Source organism: Echiichthys vipera (assembly GCF_963691815.1).
Source record: "Echiichthys vipera genome assembly, chromosome: 8".
NCBI classification, from domain to species: domain Eukaryota; kingdom Metazoa; phylum Chordata; class Actinopteri; order Perciformes; family Trachinidae; genus Echiichthys; species Echiichthys vipera.
Window position 1 is genome coordinate 29,147,628 of NC_139833.1, and position 21,373 is coordinate 29,169,000.

General features: G+C 42.6%; 1 protein-coding gene across 1 annotated transcript in view; it reads right to left on the reverse strand.

Moving 5' to 3' along the window:
- Positions 1-21,373, reverse strand: part of LOC310950634 (proprotein convertase subtilisin/kexin type 4-like) — a 228,866-nt gene that overhangs the window by 91,982 nt on the left and 115,511 nt on the right. Inside the window, exon 7 of the mRNA XM_083918538.1 lies at positions 630-667. Within this exon, the coding sequence (XP_083774664.1) occupies positions 630-667 (38 nt within the window). The remainder of the gene's footprint in view (positions 1-629; positions 668-21,373) is intronic.

A 21,373-nucleotide genomic window follows, 5' to 3' on the forward strand; every position in this document is an offset into this window, starting at 1 on the left:
AATGACTGTCAATGCGGAGATGCCTGGGACTGTCTGTGTGGTTTATGCCTACCTCATAAAAGTGAACATGAATGACTTGTTTGCCAGTGTATATAGGCATAACAGGAGGAGGATGTCTTGGCAGCAAACCGTACAAGAGCAATTATGTATCTCTCTCCAGCCAGGCTTATCCATGCCAGACAATCTGCTCTGACAAAGTACAAGTTGGCCTGTGAGCTTCAAAGTGCCTATAGGATTATAAATGACAGGGAAGGAGCAAGCAACACTGCCACTCCACATATGCTTTATGGCTAGACAGTGTTACACCAGCCTAACAAAATAAAACCGTTGTATCACTATATAAGTGTTTTATTGTCTCAGGTTTTAAGTAATGGAGAAGTTGGGCAGTTTAAGAGAAAGTCAATACACAGATTTCATTCTAATGAAAATCCAAGCGTGCTTTGTAAGCAAAAAGCATTGATGGAAAACAATAACCTCATAAAAAAAGACAAGTGAATCAGAAAGTATATCGCATACCCATCCCTGCTGTACATGAGATCAATAGAATGATAATATTTTACTGAGTAAAGTACTGAATAAAACTGAGCGGACATCAGTTACTGTAAAAATCTAATTTTAAGTTTACTTACAAAGTTTTTCTTCAGGTCCTTGTTTGTTTGATCTACACCTGAAAATTACAAAAAGAACATGCAAATTAGTCAGAAATCTAACTATGATCTGGGTATTTCATTCTGGGAGGAGACATTTGAGTCTCTGAAAGAAGTTTAAAACGTCAACTCCACATTTTTAATGTTATTAATGCCATTTAATTTAATTTAATGGTACAGTCAGAACATGCCTAAGTGCACTCTTTGTTTCATTATTTTTTGTGGAGACATGTACGAGCTGTTTCAAGTCATTTCAACTTGCAATGTGGTAGACAGCTTATTAAAACTTTGAAATTTGGAGTATCCTGCTAATTGGTGTAATTAATTCATTTAAGTCTATTTTTCAAAGCAAGTTTCCTCAAGATACGGGCTGTGCTTTATGAGGTAATGTACATGACTGATGGAGGAGTGAATGAACAAATGGGCACAGAATAATCTCTCATCCCTCAAATTTCAAATGTATTCATCTATCCTTTTTCTTTTCTTATCCTTCACTATACACCTTTTCCTGCATCTTTTCATCATCCTTTCTTCCCACATCAGTTGCCTTTCTTTCCCTTGCCCCCTCTCCATCTTCCCCCTCTCCTCACCCCAACCGTCACCTCCTCCTCCATCTCTGCTGCATCAGGGCTCCTGTGGTCTCAGCGAGAGACAAACGAATGAGGGCCCCAGGAGGGCCGCGCCTGCTCTGCCAGACATCACTCACTCTCTCCCTCTCTCAATCACACACACACACACACACACACACACACACACACACACACACACACACACACACACACACACACAGGACCTGCCAGCCTTTGTCCCATGCAGGCAGTGCCTCCGGGTTGTCATGGTAACCTGCAGTCAGTTTTGCCGTTGATTGTGTTGAGCTCAGGCGGGATGGAGCCCTGGGTGGGTGAAGTCTCATTGGAGCCTGCCATGCTGTACCATGCTGTGCCATACCATGCCGGGTCAACCAACTATGTCTTCTACATAACCACTGATACTTTAGTCTCTCCTCGTCCACCACTTCCTTTCCTGGTAGGTTGGTGTTGTTTTTAATATACAGTTTGTTGCATGTAGTAGATTCTTTATTTTCACTCTGTATTTTAACCTAGTTGGAGTTACTGATGATGTGAATCAAACTCAGACTCTCTCTGACAGTGAAGTGCATCCCAGGCATTTTTATTTTCTGGGATACATTTAGAAATTGATAAGTTCATGAAAGAATTCTTTCAGCCGTTTTAATTGCATCTCATGGTCTCCATCCACTGAGATTCAGTTCAGAGTTAAGATCATCTTGTCAAACAACAGCATTTTATGTGCATAGTTGTAAGAGAAACGTAGCACTAGTTGATACTCTGAACATCTTTATAGATTTTTAGTTTCTTATTCTCAAGGGTCCAGGAGAAAAGGCTCTCTGGCCAACTTTCCTCCTTGCCTGAGCCAAGTTGGATTTCCACACTGAACACAAGGCCAAGCGAGCATGCTGAGCCAGTTTTTGCATACCGTTGATTTAAAGAGGTGCACTGAGATACTTCACTATGGACCAACATGATTGCTGTTTTCCTTCTTCCAACTTTATCATCAGTGACATCAAGAGACTTTCATGTGCTCTGCTCCAAATCCATGTCTTTCGCTCTGATACTTGTCCTTTTCAGGTAAGAATATCTTCAATTCTCTATGATGCTACTCAGTGCAACCATATTGGTCACACGTCTCCCCTGTCCCCAGAAAGATGTCTGCTTCTGACCCAACATCTTCAGTGGCAATGGCCTCATCTGACTCAGCCAGAGTCAGAGCCTACCAGATACAGAACGGCCAAAATATATACCTTTCAGGAAAAATGGATCCAACATCCATGGCTCGGATATGATAAAACAACTAACATTATGCATTGCATTTGTTGCAAAAAGTGCTGCAAAAGCATGGCTGCAGTGATTTCACTGTCGGAGCATCAACATTCTGTACTGAAACATTAAAAAAGTATGTCTCCAAGAAACACGTCCTGTGCCATGACAGGTGCTTTGTCAGCAGCGGAGTCTGCCTCACCACAGTGTTTCAGCACCAGGCAGCGGCAAACCAACGCAGTTAGGAGTCAGAAATAATAATTAACTTTTAACACGGTAATAATATAGCCAAAGAAGAGCTACTGCATACTTGGTCTGGCTCAAAGGATGTACAGCGCTAGGAAAAAGCCTGACATCCAGTGCGTGGCTGGTAATCTTTACAGCACACTAACATTCTCTATTAGTCATTCATTTTTCAAATTACACCTTTTTCGTAAAAATAGTAATAGTATTAATAATAATGATGTCCTCTTTATGGCCTCTTGCCTGTTTACAGTCAGCTCTGTATGTTGATATGCTTGTTGTACACAAACCAACAGTTTGCAGTAACACAGAGATGCATGCCCAAAAGACAAGCTAATTTTTCTGGTCAGAAGGAGAAATGCACCTATTTTTAAATATTATGAAAGACTGGGATATCACCAGGTTTTTGGATATGTACACACATCACAACGTTGACCTTTTTCAAAAAAGTGGTTGAAGGAATGAAAGAGGGAAGCTGTGTTTGCACGGTTGAAAAAGTGGTGAAAAACTTTGAAAAATACAATCTTGTACAGTGACGGGACTATTAGTGGAATATTCATTTTTAAAACTGCCGTTTACTACTCCAGTCTTTGAGTTTGCTTTTTTAAAACTTTCTTAACTTTTATTCTTATTTGTTTGTACTGTTTCTTCACCCTAACTTCTGTGATTTCTTTAAAATGAGGTTACTTTCAAATGTTTTCGTGTTTGTCTCTGTGCCGTTTTTATCAATGCCGGCCGGCATAGCGGCCAGACCAGCTGGTATTCCACCCGAACACACGAGAAGAGGTGGGAAGCAACGTCGGGGCAATAGAGGAGGGTTGAGATGGGACGGGCTTAGGGAGAGGAGAAGATTTCAGCTGTGTCCCCCCTCTGTTGTTATGGGAAATGATCAGTCTCTCTACAAGAAAATGGAGGAATTGACGGCGCTAATACGGAGCCTCCCGGAGTACTGTGAGTGCAGTCTGATGTGTTTCACGGAGACATGGCTGCACAGGGACATCACAAACCAGAACGTCTCTGTGGATGGCTTCCACACCATTCGGGATGACCGGGATTGCACTGAGAGTGGTGAGCAGAAAGGAGGGGGGCTTGCCATTCTAGTAAACAGCAGTTGGTGTAATCCTGGACATATCAACGTTAAAGAACAGCTCTGTAGCCCGGATGTTGAAATGCTGGCCGTTGGACTCCGTCCATACCGCCTGCATATAGAGATCCCACATCCTCAACGTTGTTCTGTACATCCCTCCTTCTGCAAACCTGACATCTGCCTGCAGCATTATACACACCACCATCTCCAGACTCCAGACTCAACACCCCAGTTCCCTAATCATCATGTCGGGAGACTTTAACCACGTCACCTTGGATAGAGTTCTGCCGACCTTCCAACAGTTTGTCAGCTGGCCTACCAGAGAGGAGAGGACTCTGGACATGATGTATGCTAACATTAAGGTTGCATACATCTCTTCTTCTCTCCCCCCTCTGGGCAGGTCAGATCATAACCTGGTTCACCTCAAACCCTGCTATGTGCCTCTGGGGAAGAGGAAGCCTACGACCATAAGGACTGTGAGGAGGTGGTCTGAGGAGGCTTATGAGACACTGCAAGGCTGCTTTGAGGTGACTGACTGGCCTGCACTTTGTGACCCGCACAGGGAGGACATCGATGGGCTCCCTCAGTGCATCACAGACTACATTAATTTTTGTGAGGACTGCAATGTCCCAGCTCGGACTGTAACCTGCTACGCCAACAATAAACCTTGGATCACCAAGGACATTAAGGCCATCCTAAGACTTAGACTTCCCTTTATTGATCCCTTTAGGATGACTCCTGCAAGGAAATCCTGAATGAAAAGAAGAGAGCGTTCAAAAATGGTAACCGTTATGAGTTGAGGAGAGTGCAGGGGGTACTCAAACTTAATATCAGGGAGGCTAAAGACAATTATCTGGAGAATAAACTTCAGCAAAACAACATGAGGGATGTGTGGAGTGCCATGAGAACCATCAACGGGTTCCAGAAGACTGGTAGCGCAGGGCTGGAGGACCGTGTCGACCAGGCCAATGAATTGAACCCATTTTTCAATAGGTTTGATACGGCTATCAAACCATCACCATCCCCCACATGACTCTGCTGCTGGCTGCCCTTCAACTAATACCACTTTACCTCCCCCTACTCCTCCTCCTTACAGACCCCTTGACTGCCCCTCACCACCTCATTTCACATCTACCTATTCCACCCCCTGCTCTTCATCATGTCCTCCACAACCTGATGACCTCAGCCCAGCCCCAACGGACACCTCTACAGTCTCCTTCACGCCTGACCTGTTGAGAAGACAGCTGACGAGACTCCACTCCAGCAAAGATGCAGGCTCTGATGGTGTATTTCCCAGGGTGCTTAAAGCCTGTGCCACCCAGCTGTGTGGAGCACTGAGTCAAGTCTTCAGCCTGAGCCTGCACCTCCAGAGAGTCCCTGTGCTGCCTTGTGCCTGGTTCAAAGACGTTGCGTCCCAGTGGCCCTCCGGACTACAGAACGTTGGCCCTGACGTCTCACATCATGAAGACCATGGATAGACTAGCCCTACACTGATCTGTCTACCAGCCCCATGCCTGAAAAGAGTTTACAGTCATCTGGCCAAGCCTGTGAGCACTGTAAGAGTCATGTTCTTTGACTTCTCCAGTGCATTCAACACCACCCGTCCGGCTCTACTGGGTGAGAAATGGCTGCGACGGATGTGGACGCCCACATCTTGTCCTGGATTGTGGATTACCTGATGGGGCAGACCATAGTATGTACGCCTACAGAACTGTGTGTCTGACAGGGTGGTCAGCAAGACTGGGGCCCCACAGGGGACTGTCCTCCCTCCCTTTCTCATCACCCTCTTCACCTCAAGAGTTCAACTATTGCACTCCTGTCCTGCCACCTTCAGAAGTTTCCTGATGACACAGTAATAGTTGGCTGCATTGGAAAGGGGGATGAAAGTGAATACAGGACTGTTGTGGATGACTTTGTCACTTGGAGTGAGCTGAATCACCTGCAGCTCAACATGACTAAAACAAAGGAGCTCGTAATGGATCTGAGGAGGGTAAAAACACCTGTGACCCCTGTCTCCATCCAGGGGGTCCCTGTGGACACTTTAGAGGAGTATAAGTACCTGGAGGTGTACTTCAATAATAAGCTGAACTGGACTAGAAACGCAAAGGCTATCTCGACTTTTCTTCCTGAGGAGGCTGAGGTCCTTTAACATCTGCTGGACGATGCTGAGGATTTTTTATGAGTCTGTGGTGGCCAGTGCGATCTTCTTGGCTGTCACATGCTGGGGCAGTGGGCTGAAGGTCACAGACACCAACAGACTGAACAAACTGATCAGGAGGGCCGGTGATGTCATGGGGTAGGAGCTGGACACCCTGACGACCATGTCAGAGAGGAGGATGCTGTCGAGGCTCCGGTCTATCCTGGACAATGTCTCCCACCCTCTCTACGACACAATGGCCCAGCAGAGGAGCACCTTCAGCAGAAGACTCCTCGCACCCAGATGCACCACATGAAATCTTTCCTGCCTGTGGTCATTAAACTATACAATGTATCAAAAGTTGAACTACAGCCAGCAGAGAAAAGGCAGATTTTTGACTTACTGGTAACCAGAAACTTTAGAATAGGTCTAATTTGTTAGTATTTCTTTGTTTGGCTTGAAGTCTGCCAGCTGCATTTTGTCACCTGTAACTTAATTTGACAGACCTGAGAAAAGAGTGTAACAATAGTCTAACTTGAGATAAATGCATGGGTTAACCTTTCAATTTTGTATTTGGACATGAGTCCTCTGACCTAACAATATGTTCATGATGATGCAAGGCTGATGCTAGAAACTGATTTAATATGACTGCTTAAATATCCACATTCCTGACCATAGTCACAGATTACCAGAGAAAGAGCTAAGATGTGCACTTCTGTCTTTCATTATGGGCGCTAAACACAGTTACCACAGTTTTGTCTTTAGAGCTAATTTAGGCACATCCAGTGAACCATTTGCTAAATGAGCTGATGTAGTGTGTTAATGGGATCATAGTCCTCTTGTGAAAAATAAATATAGTGTAGATTAAAGTGTTATCTGCATAAGTATGCCAATTAATGGCATTGGTGCAGGAAATATGGCTTGATGGCAGCATGCATAGGCTGAAAAAAAGGGACTAAGTATTAAGGGTGGGAATCTTTGGGTTAACGGATTCTCGATACAGAAAGCGATTCTCGATTAGAAATACATTTTTAAATTAGTACATGCTTCAGGATATACCCCAGTCCTAATTGTTATTTTTTTCGAAAAAGGTACCAACTGATTGCAATAATGTAAACACAGAAAGCCAAATCTATGACCAAATGTATTTTATTCATGCTTAACTTTCACAATTATTTGTATACATCTAAAATCTCTATGACTTCAAAAATAAAAGCGCTATGAACATAGATACAATTATACACGTAGGATAGTAGCTGCCTTATTTCTCAGAATCTTTATTTCCAAAATAAAATTGTACAAAAGTAATACTGCAAAACTGGTATTTTGCCTTTTTTTCATACAATATAATATTTTAGTGTAAAGTATATTTTTAAAGACGGTTTCATCATGAGATTCCACAGTGATGAGTTCTGTGAATATTATGCAATTAATCTTATTTCTATATTTATTTGGTATTTGGGCCTGGTTGTGTAACACTTTATTCTGAAAACTGAAAACCAGACATGGATATAACAAAACTATTTTTGACGTGTGTTCATGTGAAGTTAATACTGCAGACTGAGACAGAATGACAGTAAAGTGTTTACCTTCATGTCAGAGTTTTATACTGCAGAGTGAGACAGAATGACAGTAAAGTGTTTACCTTCATGTCAGAGTTTTATACTGCAGAGTGAGACAGAATGACAGTAAAGTGTTTCCCTTCATGTCAGAGTTTTAGACTGTAGAGTGAGACAGAATGACAGTAAAGTGTTTACCTTCATGTCAGAGTTTTATACTGCAGAGTGAGACAGAATGACAGTAAAGTGTTTACCTTCATGTCAGAGTTTTATACTGCAGAGTGAGACAGAATGACAGTAAAGTGTTTACCTTCATGTCAGAGTTTTATACTGCAGAGTGAGACAGAATGACAGTAAAGTGTTTACCTTCATGTCAGAGTTTTAGACTGCAGAGTGAGACAGAATGACAGTAAAGTGTTTACCTTCATGTCAGAGTTTTAGACTGTAGAGTGACACAGAATGACAGTAAAGTGTTTTACCTTCATGTCAGAGTTTTATACTGCAGAGTGAGACAGAATGACAGTAAAGTGTTTTACCTTCATGTCAGAGTTTTATACTGCAGAGTGAGACAGAATGACAGTAAAGTGTTTACCTTCATGTCAGAGTTTTATACTGCAGAGTGAGACAGAATGACAGTAAAGTGTTTACCTTCATGTCAGAGTTTTAGACTGCAGAGTGAGACAGAATGACAGTCAAGTGTTTACCTTCATGTCAGAGTTTTAGACTGCAGTGAGACAGAATGACAGTAAAGTATTTACCTTCATGTCAGAGTTTTAGACTGCAGAGTGAGACAGAATGACAGTCAAGTGTTTACCTTCATGTCAGAGTTTTAGACTGCAGAGTGAGACAGAATGACAGTAAAGTGTTTACCTTCATGTCAGAGTTTTAGACTGCAGAGTGAGACAGAATGACAGTAAAGTAACAACTTATTGTAAAGTGTTCATGTCAGCTGCTCTGTGCAGTTTCAATGCTTTTACCATAAATGTCAGAATACGGGAGCACTACAAGTATAGGGCCAGCAGGTTTGACTACGGAGAAGCGAATGAAGGCTCACTGGACCGCAGTGGGTGTTCATAGTGTTGCCAAAGTACTTGACTCCTTTTGCAACCTTGCATTGAATGAGTCATGTCAAGCTTCTCCTTCCCTGGAGGTTGTTAAATTCAAAGTGCGCCCAAACACTTGCCTTCACTGACGGCAGTGACTAGAGAGCCGGTAGCTTCCTGCAACCTCTATGGAAGCTGCTAAGTGCGTACCGTGAAATGAAAATACAGTTTTTAAAAATTGATTTTTGGAAGTTACGAATTGATTAGGAATCTAAGAAGATGTGCTGACCTGCTTGGAAGTAAGATTGCCATGGAGATTTAAAAAATAATCTTTCTTGCAAATTTCTTCATCAGGACAGGATAGTACCCAAGACCCAGTACCTTCAGTCAGTGTTCATTCGAAGGTCATTGAGGACCCTGATGAGAGGCTGTTTCAGTGCAATGATTGGGGCACAATCGTGGTTGAAAATGTGTCAAAAGTATTTAAATTTGATACGGGTCCCTGCTTGTTATATAACATCTCTGCCAATATAAAGAAGATCGCAGTGGCTTGGCTCGTATATCTGCTTGTGCATGCTTCTCTGCAGTGGACATGTGAATGTGGATAAGGACTGACACGTGCACAGCATGAGCACATGTATGCTCAGAGGTGGTGTGTCACAAGGGTCAATTTGAGCATCAAAACACTGCACCCGCACCAAGTATTTTCAAGGATGATCTGAGTGGAAATGCATTCAGTCAGGTGTATTCACACAGGTAGCACCATACCGCCATAAATACAGCCATAAACACACTCCAACACAGTCCAAGGTCCTCTGAGTGTGAAAGTAGAGAGCCATGTCCCACAGTTAGATGAAACACTGTAGGTGGTGGAGCCAATGCAAAACCTTCCATGAATACAAATGCTTTGAACCTGACTGACCCAGTCTAGATTGTGATTGTGTGTGTGTGTGTGTGTGTGTGTGTGTTTGCGTGTGTGTGTGTGCTTGTGTGTGTGTGTGTGTGTGTGTGTGTGTGTGTGTGCGCACACACATTTCCTGCTCTGCATGTGTGTCAGCATTCAGCAGCAGCAGCTGCACTCTATCTCCTTGCTCCCGCAGCATTCACACCGGTCCTCAGGGTCAAACACACACACAAATCAGCCACAGAGATGTGTCGGAGGCCATTTTGAGCCGACGATGAGTCGTGCCTGAGAAGCTGCTGAGACAATGAGCCGAAATCACTTCAGAGGAGGCCCCTGGTACAACTGGGCCCCCCCGGCTCGCTCTCAACACTTAGCTCTCCTCACTAGGAGCTACTGTACAAAAATATTGCAAAAATTGACAAGCAGCCTCTGCTACTGAAAGAGATGCGTTTGAGAAGGGCTTAGACACATGAGGGAGTAGGTAAGCCATAAAAACCTGATACTAATATTTCTGCTGCACAAGGCTGATAATTTGCGTTTGCAAGTGTGAAAAAGAAAATCAATGTGTGAGAGAGAGAGAGAGCACTGCGGAGAGACAGGAGTGTGTATCACCACCCGCAGAGGGTGAGACTTCCTGGCCCTACACCTCCGTCTCATTAATCAGCTCGGTATTTAAGAAGGGCTGGAGTGAACACTTGCCTGAAATTAGCTGACTTTGTCAAGGCTGAGTGTGTGCGGGTGTTTGTGTTGGTTTAAAAAGTGACCAGCAGAGAGTGAGATCTTGGGGAGAAGACTGAGTTTGATAAGTGATACAGGGCTGAAGATTTGATCCAAGGATGTAAAGGGGGAGTGGGTGATGGAAAGCCCAGTACAGGAGGGAAAAGAGCAGAGGACGGGAGTGAGAAAACAGAAAAGACAAGTTGGAGAAAGAAGGGGGATGTAGAAAATGACGGCTGTTAAAGTGAAATTCCAGCGTAAAATTATCCCAGGGTCTTTCCAAATAAGCCATCGAGAGAATTTTTTTCACGTAACAACAATTAACAGAGAAATCCCAGAGAGTTGCTAAGAGCTGAATGCGGCTTACATTCAGCTTGATTAGCTTGGGGCAGAACAGTGAAGGCACTAAAACGTCTTTTTTAACCACTAATACTGCTCAAAATAACATCAAAGCACAGTATTAGTGGTTAAAAAAGCCGTTTTAATGCGTTCACCTTGCTGCCCCGAACTAATCAGTGTTAGCCACATTTGGCTGTTAGCGACTATTGGAGAACTTCCGGGATATCTCCGTTAATAGTTGTTACACGAAGAAAAGTGTATTTGCCGATTGGGATGATTTAACGCTGGAATTTCACTTTCACAAGTCTGACGTAACACAATTTCAAAATACGATTTTTGGGTCCGAATGCTCCGTTGAAACAAAACAGACACAACAGCCGAACATGTGAACAATTATGATCACCTGTTTAATCAGTTAGAAATCTTTTTCATCGATAAGAAAAAGGTAAAATGACAATTACATTGTTTTTTTTAAACTTAGATCTGTTCAACCAACGAGGAACATGGCACTGCTGCGTTGGGAGAAATACGAGGCTTGGACCGTATTGTCTTAACAGCTAGATTTAGAGTAGTGGGGGAAAATAAATGAGAGAAGGCATAAACGAGAAGACTGAAGGGAAATGACGATGAGGAAAAGATGCAGGGAGAGACAGGGACAGAGCAGAGGATATGTGGGGATGGAGAAGAGGTTGACTTCAAAAGTGGGACATTAGTATTCAAGCGGCATGCATTCACCGCCCCCTCACCACACCCCGCTGCCCCGTCTGCCCAGCGGCCAGCTCTCCTCCTGCGGTGAACCCAGACACGAAGCTGGAGGTGGCAGAGGAAGTGTGTGTGCATTGGGACTTAAGTTCAATGAAACGCTTCCTTCAATGGAGATCTCTACTTTAGAGAAATATCTTTGTTTTTCCACGGCATGTGGGTTTCAATGTGCTTTCAGCTGCTACATTACTGTTATTACTTATGAAATTCACAATCAAACTTATGCCTGCAAGCTCAACCTTTTGTGCCAGTCAGAGAGTATGACTTTAAACGTCTTTTAATCAACACAAAATGAGTGACATCGACACTTAATGCCACCCGTCCTGAATCAGTACAGATTAATGATCAGTCATTTTGCAAAGTACGCCATGAGTTTTAAAATTAAAATGTTAAATGGACTTGTACTGTAAAGCGCCTTTCTAGCCTTCTGACTACTCAAGGCGCTTTCACAGTGTTTGTCACATACATCCATTCACACAGACATTCACACTGATGGCAGTGGACATCTACAGACCATCTAATATAATCATTCACACCACATTCACAATTCGGGGTTCTGTGTCTTGCTCAAGGACACTACGAAATGTGGACCGGGGAAGCTGGGGATCGAACCTCCGACCGTGGAACCCTGTACAGCAATACTGCCTCCTCCAATACAATGAAGGTGAATGAAATTTCAGTTGTGGAGCTCGAAACATCCAAAACATGTTTTTCTTTTCAAATTCAACAGTCCTGAGTTACTGAGAGACTATTTCTGCAGACAGTGATGTTGTTGTTGAAGGTTTCAAATTTGTAATGTTGCAAGGGCTTTTTAAATATTCCCCTCACCTACTGCTGGGATGGAAGCAGAAATCTCAGAGATGAATGTCTCAAAACAAGGACAAAAAAAAAACACCAAGACGATCAGTTTGGCTAGATCCCAACAGAGGTAAATGAGAAAATATGGCCATGTTTTTATTTTATGTAACTACAGTTGGATTTTTAAAGCTTAACGCTTTCTTTAGTTTTTATTATATTATATACTTCAAAACCTTACATTGTTTTAAGCTCTCAAGTCAAAACCCTCTATTTAAAGGATGATTTAATTTCACCAGGCACTGCAGTTTTAACAAACCTCCCTCAACCAGAAGGAAAAGGTGCATTTGTTGGAGACTATTTCAGCTGCGCATTAATACTTGTGAGGTAGAAAAGTAAATGCATACAGCACCATAACGATATATCAAAGATAATCTACAGTGTGTGTTCATTGTAATAAAGAATCGTGTCATCTCACAGACAGCACTTGTTAATGGGGTCGATTCATTGCTGGTTTCAGTCTTTTAGAGAATTTAAAGAATATCACCGGAATATTATTCTAAGTCTTGTAATTATTCCTTTACTTGTAATCTACGGACCATTCCCTTCCTCCTGTGTTTTATTTGCTATGTGTGTAAGTGCCACAGATAAATGGAGTGACTCTGAAAACTACCACCCTCTCCCCTGCTTCTGCTTGAAACATTCATTCATTGTGATGCTGAAAATCTTGAAAAATTAAAGTAGAGGCAAAAATACTGACTGCCACTCGCAAAACTTAATGACACTGCTCCAGTGATATACAGCTGGCATTATTCAGCATGCCTAATAAGTTGTTAATTTTTCATAAAATGAACCCCCCTTGGGGCAAAGGGAGATGATTTTCTCCCAGTAGTTGACATATCTACTGGTAATCCCATTTGTCTCCATCAGCATCACTCGACACACATCATAGTCGCAGAACCCAGTGTACGGTTCTCCATCTATTACATTCACAACTCCCTGCTGCAGTGTCTGTGTCTATGACTTCCCTTTCTTCCAGCCAAACTACTTCCCAACTCCTCCTCTGGTCTCCTCCACTGCATTGCTCTCATTTGACTAATTATATTCACGGAGAACGCTGTTGACAAATTCATTTTAAAATCCATTAGTCCTGTGGCGTTGTTTAAACAATGTGCACGTTAATGTCCATTGCTTTAATGCCCCTGATTCACATTCTAATAGCCGTCTGATAAATCAGGTTATCTGCGACACCTTCTACACGCCGTGAAGAGCGGAAATTAGAGAATTATTAACTATCCCTGGTGTTCTGTCGCGTCCGGGTATGTTAGAGAGAAGAGGAGAGGAGATGACAGAGCGAGGAGGGAGAAAGAGAGAGAGAGAGAGAGAGAGAGAGAGAGAGAGAGAGAGAGAGAGAGAGAGAGAGAGAGGGAGAGAGAGAGGGAGAGGGAGAGGAGAGAGAGAGAGAGAGAGAGGGAGAGAGAGAGAGAGAGAGAGAGAGAGAGAGAGAGAGAGAGAGAGAGAGAGAGAGAGAGAGGGAGAGAGAGGGGGGTAATGATGGAGAGAGAGCAGAAAAAACAGAGGGATGGGTAAAGTTCTAAAGAGACCAGAGGGGAAACCAGAGTAAGCAAGAGATAATAAGGAACATGAAGAGCAGCAGGACTAAGTGACAGTAAATCTGGGTGAGAATAAGACAAAGATTATAGGAGAGCGAGTGAGGGCAGGCTATGGAAGAACATACAGAGGGAAACAAGTAGAGTTTACATCCAACATTCTACTTTAACCCCTTAGCCATTTTACCCCCCTTTTTTAATAAATTCAAAATGACATTTATCATACAACCATTTGAAATGCTGTACAAAGTGGACGTAAATCATGAACTAGAGACCATCTTGCAATCTACTCATGAAAACAAGAGATCACGCAAGAATCACGTTCACATGTCACACAGAAACCCATCTTGTCAGACTCCAAGCGTTTTGTTTCATTTTGTTCTATGTTGAACGCTTTGGACACTACTGTGATAGCAAAATCTGTCCACAGATGGACAGACAGACAGACACACATAGAAAAACAACAACAAAAAAGAATGCTGCCGGGGCTGATAACAATAGGTGAGTTACTATAACGTGGGCTGAAGCAGTGAATAGATTTAAAAATATCCAAGGAAAAATGAGAAGAGATGTTATATCCATGTTATAGAATTTTACACTTTGATACAATACTGGTATACAAAAATGATACACAGTACTGCTTTCTATACCAACCCTATAAAAAGACAAATGTATCTACAGAAACTAATAAATGAACCTAGCCACCCCTCACACAGCCTCTTCAGCCTTCTGCCATCCGGGAGAAGGTATCAGAGCCTGTTCCACCAGACCCCCACCCCTCAGGAACCCTTGCTCATTCTCATCAGTGCCTTTTACATGTATTAAATTAAATCTTTCTATGTCCCTTATATGTACATTTTCAATTTATTTATTATGTTTCCAGTATATTGCACATATTGTACAGTATGTATGTATGTATATCCTTTACATTGCATCCATCCATCCATCTATCTTCAACCTCCTGTCCCTATTGGGATCTGGAGGGCTGGAGCCGATCCCAGCTGACATCGGGCGGGAGGCGGGGTCCACCCTGGACAGGACGCCAGTCTATCACAGGGCACATAGAGACAAACAGAGACAGACAACCACTCACACTCACATTTACACATCGGACACTTTAGAGTCATCAATGAACCTAACACATGCATATCTTTGGATTGTGGGAGGAAACCGGAGAACCCGGAGAAAACCCACACAGACACGGGGAGCACATGCAAACTCCACACAGAAAGGCCCCAGCTTGGATTCAAACCAGGAACCCTCTTGCTGTGAGGCGACAGTGCCAACCACCACATCACCGTTCCCTATACATTGTATAATTTCCATTTTTGATTCCTGTATGCCTGGCTCATATTGTAGAAACTGACAATAAAGTTGATTTGACTTGACTTGAAATGTATCTACAGTACCTATCTATTTACCAACTGTATCTACTGTATTTACCTGTTTGTCCATCTAGTAGACATTCTGAATCACTGGATGTAGACTGTTGCCATTGGCAGGCTTATACTATCCATCTACACTGTATCCAACTGTCTGTCTGTGGCTACTCGTCCCTGATCTTACTGATGGCCTTTCATGTCAGTAATATTAATATTAATTAATCATGTCTATTTAGTGGCCATGCTCAAACCCAGGAACTAATTACTAAGATGCTACTACGCCGTCCCTAAAAACAGTCTTGCAATATAACTTCAATCAGCACTGCATTAAAAAAAATGCAAGTGGTTGTGTTAGTGGGAGAGCATTGTTTTAGGTGTCTTAGTAAAACACTACCCAGCAATTTATAACCGCAACTGGAAAGTTGTCACACTTCTTCTTAATTGTCATGATTGCAACCTAACCAGAAAAGTACCCTGTTCAGTTTACAGAGTAATTCACCAGGAATGTGTGCGTTGCAGTGTGTTATGTTACATGGCGTTCCTGGACTGTTTTAAGAGAGCTTTCTGCGATGGCATCCCCAGACCATAACAAAGTGGTGTCATTAAAATGAAAGAGGGGGGTGCTGCACATTTTTTTACATGTCTAAACACCCTCCTTTGCAAAACTACTTGGATGTAAACCAAGTACATATGAATGCACAAGTCCTGCCTCTCCACACGTGTTCCGCCTCCTAACTGACTGGACCTCCCCCATCTACTTTGGCAGTTCCAACTCCACTTTCACCTCCTCCCTCTTCCTCTGTCTTGCACCTGTCTCAATGCAAATCCTAGCTGCTTCTCCTACTCTTGCTCCTCTTTCAACTGTCCCATCTCCCTCCTCCTTCCTCCACCTCTCAACACCCACTGAGCAGAAAGAGAGAGTCTGTTAGTGTCAGTAGCCCTGCCTGTGGTGCCTGGTGGAGTGTGTGGATTAGACACATAGGCCTGATTAGCTGCTTGTTTACCTACCAGCACCACCACTATCACGACCACAGGGCTTCAAGGGCAACACCAGTGGATCATCTCCCCACACACGCCTCAACACACACAGACACACACACACACACACACACACACACACACACACACACACACACACACACACACACACCGACACAAACAAACACACACACAACTACCACAAACACTGAGGAGTTGAGCATTTGTGAGTGTGTCAGTGTGTGTTTATGTGTTGTGAGTGCTGTCATGCCCCTGTTGAGTTGCCCACCATGGTATAGGGCTCTTAATTAAGAGGAATGTGTGTGTGTGTGTGTGTGTGTGTGTGTGTGTGTGTGTGTGTGTGTGTGTGTGTGTGTGTGTGTGTGTGTGTGTGTGTGTGTGTGTGTGTGTGTGTGTGTGTGTGTGCGTGTGTGTGTGTGTGTGTGTGTGTGTGTGTGTGTGCGTATGTTCTGGGGGCGGAGCAGCTGGCAGGAGGTACTGAGGCCAGAGAACATCTGCAGGAGGCTACAACGCAACACCCCTGCACGCACACACACACACACACACACACACACACACACACTTACACACAAACACACACACACACACACATAAACAATAACCCGGACAGCACCATACACACATTTAAAGGCATATCAACACCACACACATAATCGCCTTTTGGCAACCCCCCCCCCCCCCCCCCCCCCCGGGATCGCAAAAATACACACTCGCATGCACACGTGCGGACCCGTTGGACGCTACCATCGCCACTGCCGCCATACCAGTGGGACTATCACCATAGCAACCGAGAACTGGTCATGTCACCCTGGTTTAGTGAGATGGGTGACAGCAAGAGAGAGTGAGAGATAGGCAGGCGATAAAAAGAGCAAAAGACAAAGACAGAGAGCGAGGGGTATTAAATACCCTCCACAATGCTCGCCTCAGTCTTGTTTTGAAACAAAAGGGTAAAGAGAGAAAAAGAGAGCGAACCCAAAGGCATCTCATCCATCGAGCAGCTCTGGATGTGAGGAGGTCAGCAGCTTTGAGGACTTCAGACACACCACAGGGCCCTCAGTAGTCAGTCTCCTTTTTCAATAAGTCAAGAGGAGCTGTATGGTTGCGTAACCAACACTTGCACGTTCATACAAACACACACTCTCTCACACACACACGCACACACACACACACACGCACACACACACGTGATGCCATCATGTTGATATGAAGGTAGAGAGGGGTTTTGTCCTTGCGACAGGGCAAAGGCTAAAGCTGAGGGTAAAGGATTAAAGGATCATATCAGCCTTAGCGACTTTTCTTCGCCTCCTGTCGTTATCTGTGTCAGCCCATGTAAGGAATTGACTTTAACAGTGTTTTGCTTTACTTTTGACCCCCCATGACATGACAAAACTATATCTTCTTTTAATATCAATAAGTCACTGCCACGTAACATTACAGCTATTTGAACATTGATTTAAACAAACAAGACAATTGCAAAGTGTGTTTGCATTCATCTGTTTTTGTTCATTGTTTTGCAAATGTTCAATTCAGGTATCTAACTTAAATAGAAAGAGTCTTTGTCCGTCTGTCCTTTGATTTTCTCCACAGCTGTTCATCTAATCATCTTCTCACCTGGCGAGTGTATTGCTAAAGACCAAAAGAAGGGCAGAGTTTGGTGTGAGCTCCAGAGATCTCCAGGATATCTACACATGTCCTGGAGATAGTAATCTGTTACACACTGTGTACTGTATTGAAACAGGATCCCTATTAAATGTTACATTACCGAACAGCATGCTGGGTATAGCTCGGTCTTCGTTGCTCACTACAGTACATTCAAGAGCAGACAAAGCAAGAGTGATCGGAGATGTCACATTGTAGGAAACTCAACATTTCAAGCACCAGCGATGTAACTTTCCTAATGAGCTAGCTGTCAGCAAATTACGCATTTACTTTTGCTCAGGACCCAAGCAAGTGCATTGTCGAGTGTGAAATGTTTGGATGAGAGGTTCTCCAGAAAACTTCAAGCAGCAATACTGGAGACCAAGCAATCAGAACAAAAACATGTGGCTGCTCTGAAGTGGAACTAAAAGAAGTAAAAAAAAATAAAATGATGGAAAAGTCAAAATATAAATAAAAAGGTTTCGCTCACACTGCAGTGGTTCAGATATATATGACTGCATCACCTCCCACTACATCTCATATTTGAATTTCTGAGAAATATTAATACTGACAATGACACTAGTGTATCACACTGAATAGCTGGTGTCTGAACTTTCTTCCCTGTGGAAAAATAAATGTTAACATGAGCAACTGTTATGTGTTTCACAGAAAGATGAAGCAAGAAACCGACTACCAATCATCTAGTCCATGGCCTCATTTGTTTACAGTAATTGCAGCAGGGTATCACTATTAATGGTATAATGATATTTAAAGATGGGACACGGAGCACCTTTAAATCATCTTCTGTTTGTGCTTTGCATGGACATTTCATCACTACATTAAAGAACAGAGGGATGGGCTTATTAGCCACTTCAGATGATTTGTCAAAGAAAAGAGGTCATGTATAAAGAATAAAACTCAAGTCATATGTTGTTGCATTAGAATGCCAATGGGAGGGCCAGGGTGAGTATCTTTTGGTCTACCTTTCCCAAAAAGTCAAAGGTTGGCAGTGCAGAAAGCAAGGATGGATGTAAAGTGAAAAGGTGGAGGGAAAAGGTCAATAGCACCTGTTTGATCCCTTGAGTCTCTAACTGTACATGATTTGGGAAATGGTCCGTAAAGAAGGTTATACTATCTTTACCCTAGTTCTTTTTAGAAGAGGCAGATCCCTCAACTGGATTCTATGGGTAATACTCTGCTCCATCACCGAGCACACATTCACCCATGCAGCGGCTGAAGCGCAGTGTCCACATTGCTGAAGGCACAGGGGGCAAGGGTATAGCCGAACAGTAGTTCAACAACAGTAGTTATAGGCTATCGCTTGGAAGGTAAAACGCAGGATTTCCTGTGTTTTGGGGCCACCTCGACATGAAAGTATACACCTTTAAAGCTGTTTTTCATCTATTTTATTGTCTTTTAAGTTCCTATCTATAAAATAGTGAGTTTGTGGCGACATTCCCGGGCTAGATGTAAATGCGCCACCAACGGTTATGCTGCGTTCACTTGCAATCCGAAATCGAGAACCTCAACTTCTGAGTCAGGCTTGTAGTAAGCACAGAAGTGTAATAGGAACATGTGTGTGTGTGGATTTAAGAGGGGAACATATAGGAGACGGACTGGAAGTAGAGAGGTGAATGTGTTTCAACAACGTTCACAAAAGAGCAAAAAATAAATAAAATAAAGATAAAATATTCAACAGACATTGTGACCATGAACATGACTAGATGGAGGCTCGAGTGTGTGTGTGTGTGTGTGTGTGTGTGTGTGTGTGTGTGTGTGTGTGTGTGTGTGTGTGTGTGTGTGTGTGTGTGTGTGTGTGTGTGTGTGTGTGTGTGTGTGTGTGTTTTTTGTGTGTGAGAGAGAGATGCAGTGTGACGTACAGTAAGATTCAAGCATATTCATTAATCAATATTTGTGCTCCCTGGGCTGTTCCATACCGTATCGATTTGCAGCCATTGCCTTGAGTGTACGTGCTTGACCCTTGACCCCAGTAAAACAATAATATGGCTCCATAAAAAAACAATGTGTCCTGTGTGAGCTATTGAACTGGAGACGAAAACTAAAATATGACAAAGAGTGAGTCCTTCTGAGTTTATTTTACTTCTAACAAGGAACTTCTATGTAAAAGTGAGATAAGATCCCAACAGCAGATTTTTTGGGAGTGTTTGATTCAATTTAGGGGAAACAGGACTCAAGCTCGATAGATTTACGAGGTTCAGGAATTATTTCAGGTGTCTGGAAGTAGACGTTATGTTTATTTTCAGCAAAAAACAACATTAGTTGCACTGGTATTTGATATTGGAATATGAAAACTCACCTAGTTGAATCATCAGTACAAAACATTAATTAGTGAAAAGGGCACGTAAACATGTGTGGAGACAAGTTAGCTGCGTCTGTGGGATACATCCAATAACTTTATTTTTTGGCCACTTGGAGGCAGCAGACCAAGCTGTAAACAAATTATTAAGATATTATCATGCTATAAAGTGATATGGTGAGTGTGTCAGCAAAACATGTAAAGTGTGTAAGCATCATGCTGCACACAGAGATGTTCAGAGGAGAGTTAAATACAGGAGTAACAGGGAAACCAGCTTTTAAAAATAAATATTTATTCATTCCACATTAAGAATTTAATTTAACCAGGACCAACTATACCTCAACTATAATGCTCTAAATCATGTGTCAAAATGTCTTCATGTTTACCAGCCGTTACTGGTATTGTTTTTACCTTGTGAGTCTATATGTGTGTGTGTGTGTGTGTGTGTGTGGGTGTGTGTGTGTGTATGTGTCATAATGGCAAAATGTGGTCCTGGAGACACATACTGTATCAGGAACTACCACAGAGGCTCTTTAGGGGTATTTGCCAGCTGTTTATATGTCTGTGTGTCTGTCTGTGGATAGATTATTTTGCTGAGATGGAGCTGAAACCATTAAAAAAAAAAAAATCATGATATTTTACATGTATGTCATTAAAATGAAGATCAAAATGAAGGTCAAGTTTGAAAACAGGTTTGATCCGAGCAAGAGGGCCGGAAGTATCCCCGGACTTTACAGCCATGGACCAATAACTGTGCAAGATACATACAACTTTACAGTTCTGTTGTTCAAAATGAATGAATGAATGCAAATGTAATACGGACTCAATCATAAACAACCTGTTCTTTGCACATTTGTACGGTACTTTGCACATTATTACAGTACTTCTGATCTGTATTATTGTCAATTTGATAGTTTATATATACTATATAGTAATATATATACTGTTTTATATTCCTTTTTCCAAATATTTGTTATCTGTATAATATTGGTGTGGTTAAATATGTTGTTTGTATAGCTGGAGATTGCAAAGAAAACAATTTCCCCCTGGGATTATTAAAGTATTTTTGATTCTGATTCTGATTCTGATCAGATCCATCTGAACCATCTAGTGTGGTGGCATTGTGGATATTGTGATGCCATCGCAAGTCGGTCTCTGGTTTTCTCATTCTTTTATTTTTGTACTTGTTCCAAGTCTGTAAAATTTGAAGAAACTGTCTTAGCTGTTCACTCTGCAGGGGGAAACATTACAAGTGACACACTGTGAGCAATACAATGGAAGCTATGGTCGAATTTGTGAAGATTCGCTGGAGAAGGAAATCTGTTTTGTTGCCATAACTAAACCAGCACAGTTAGACTG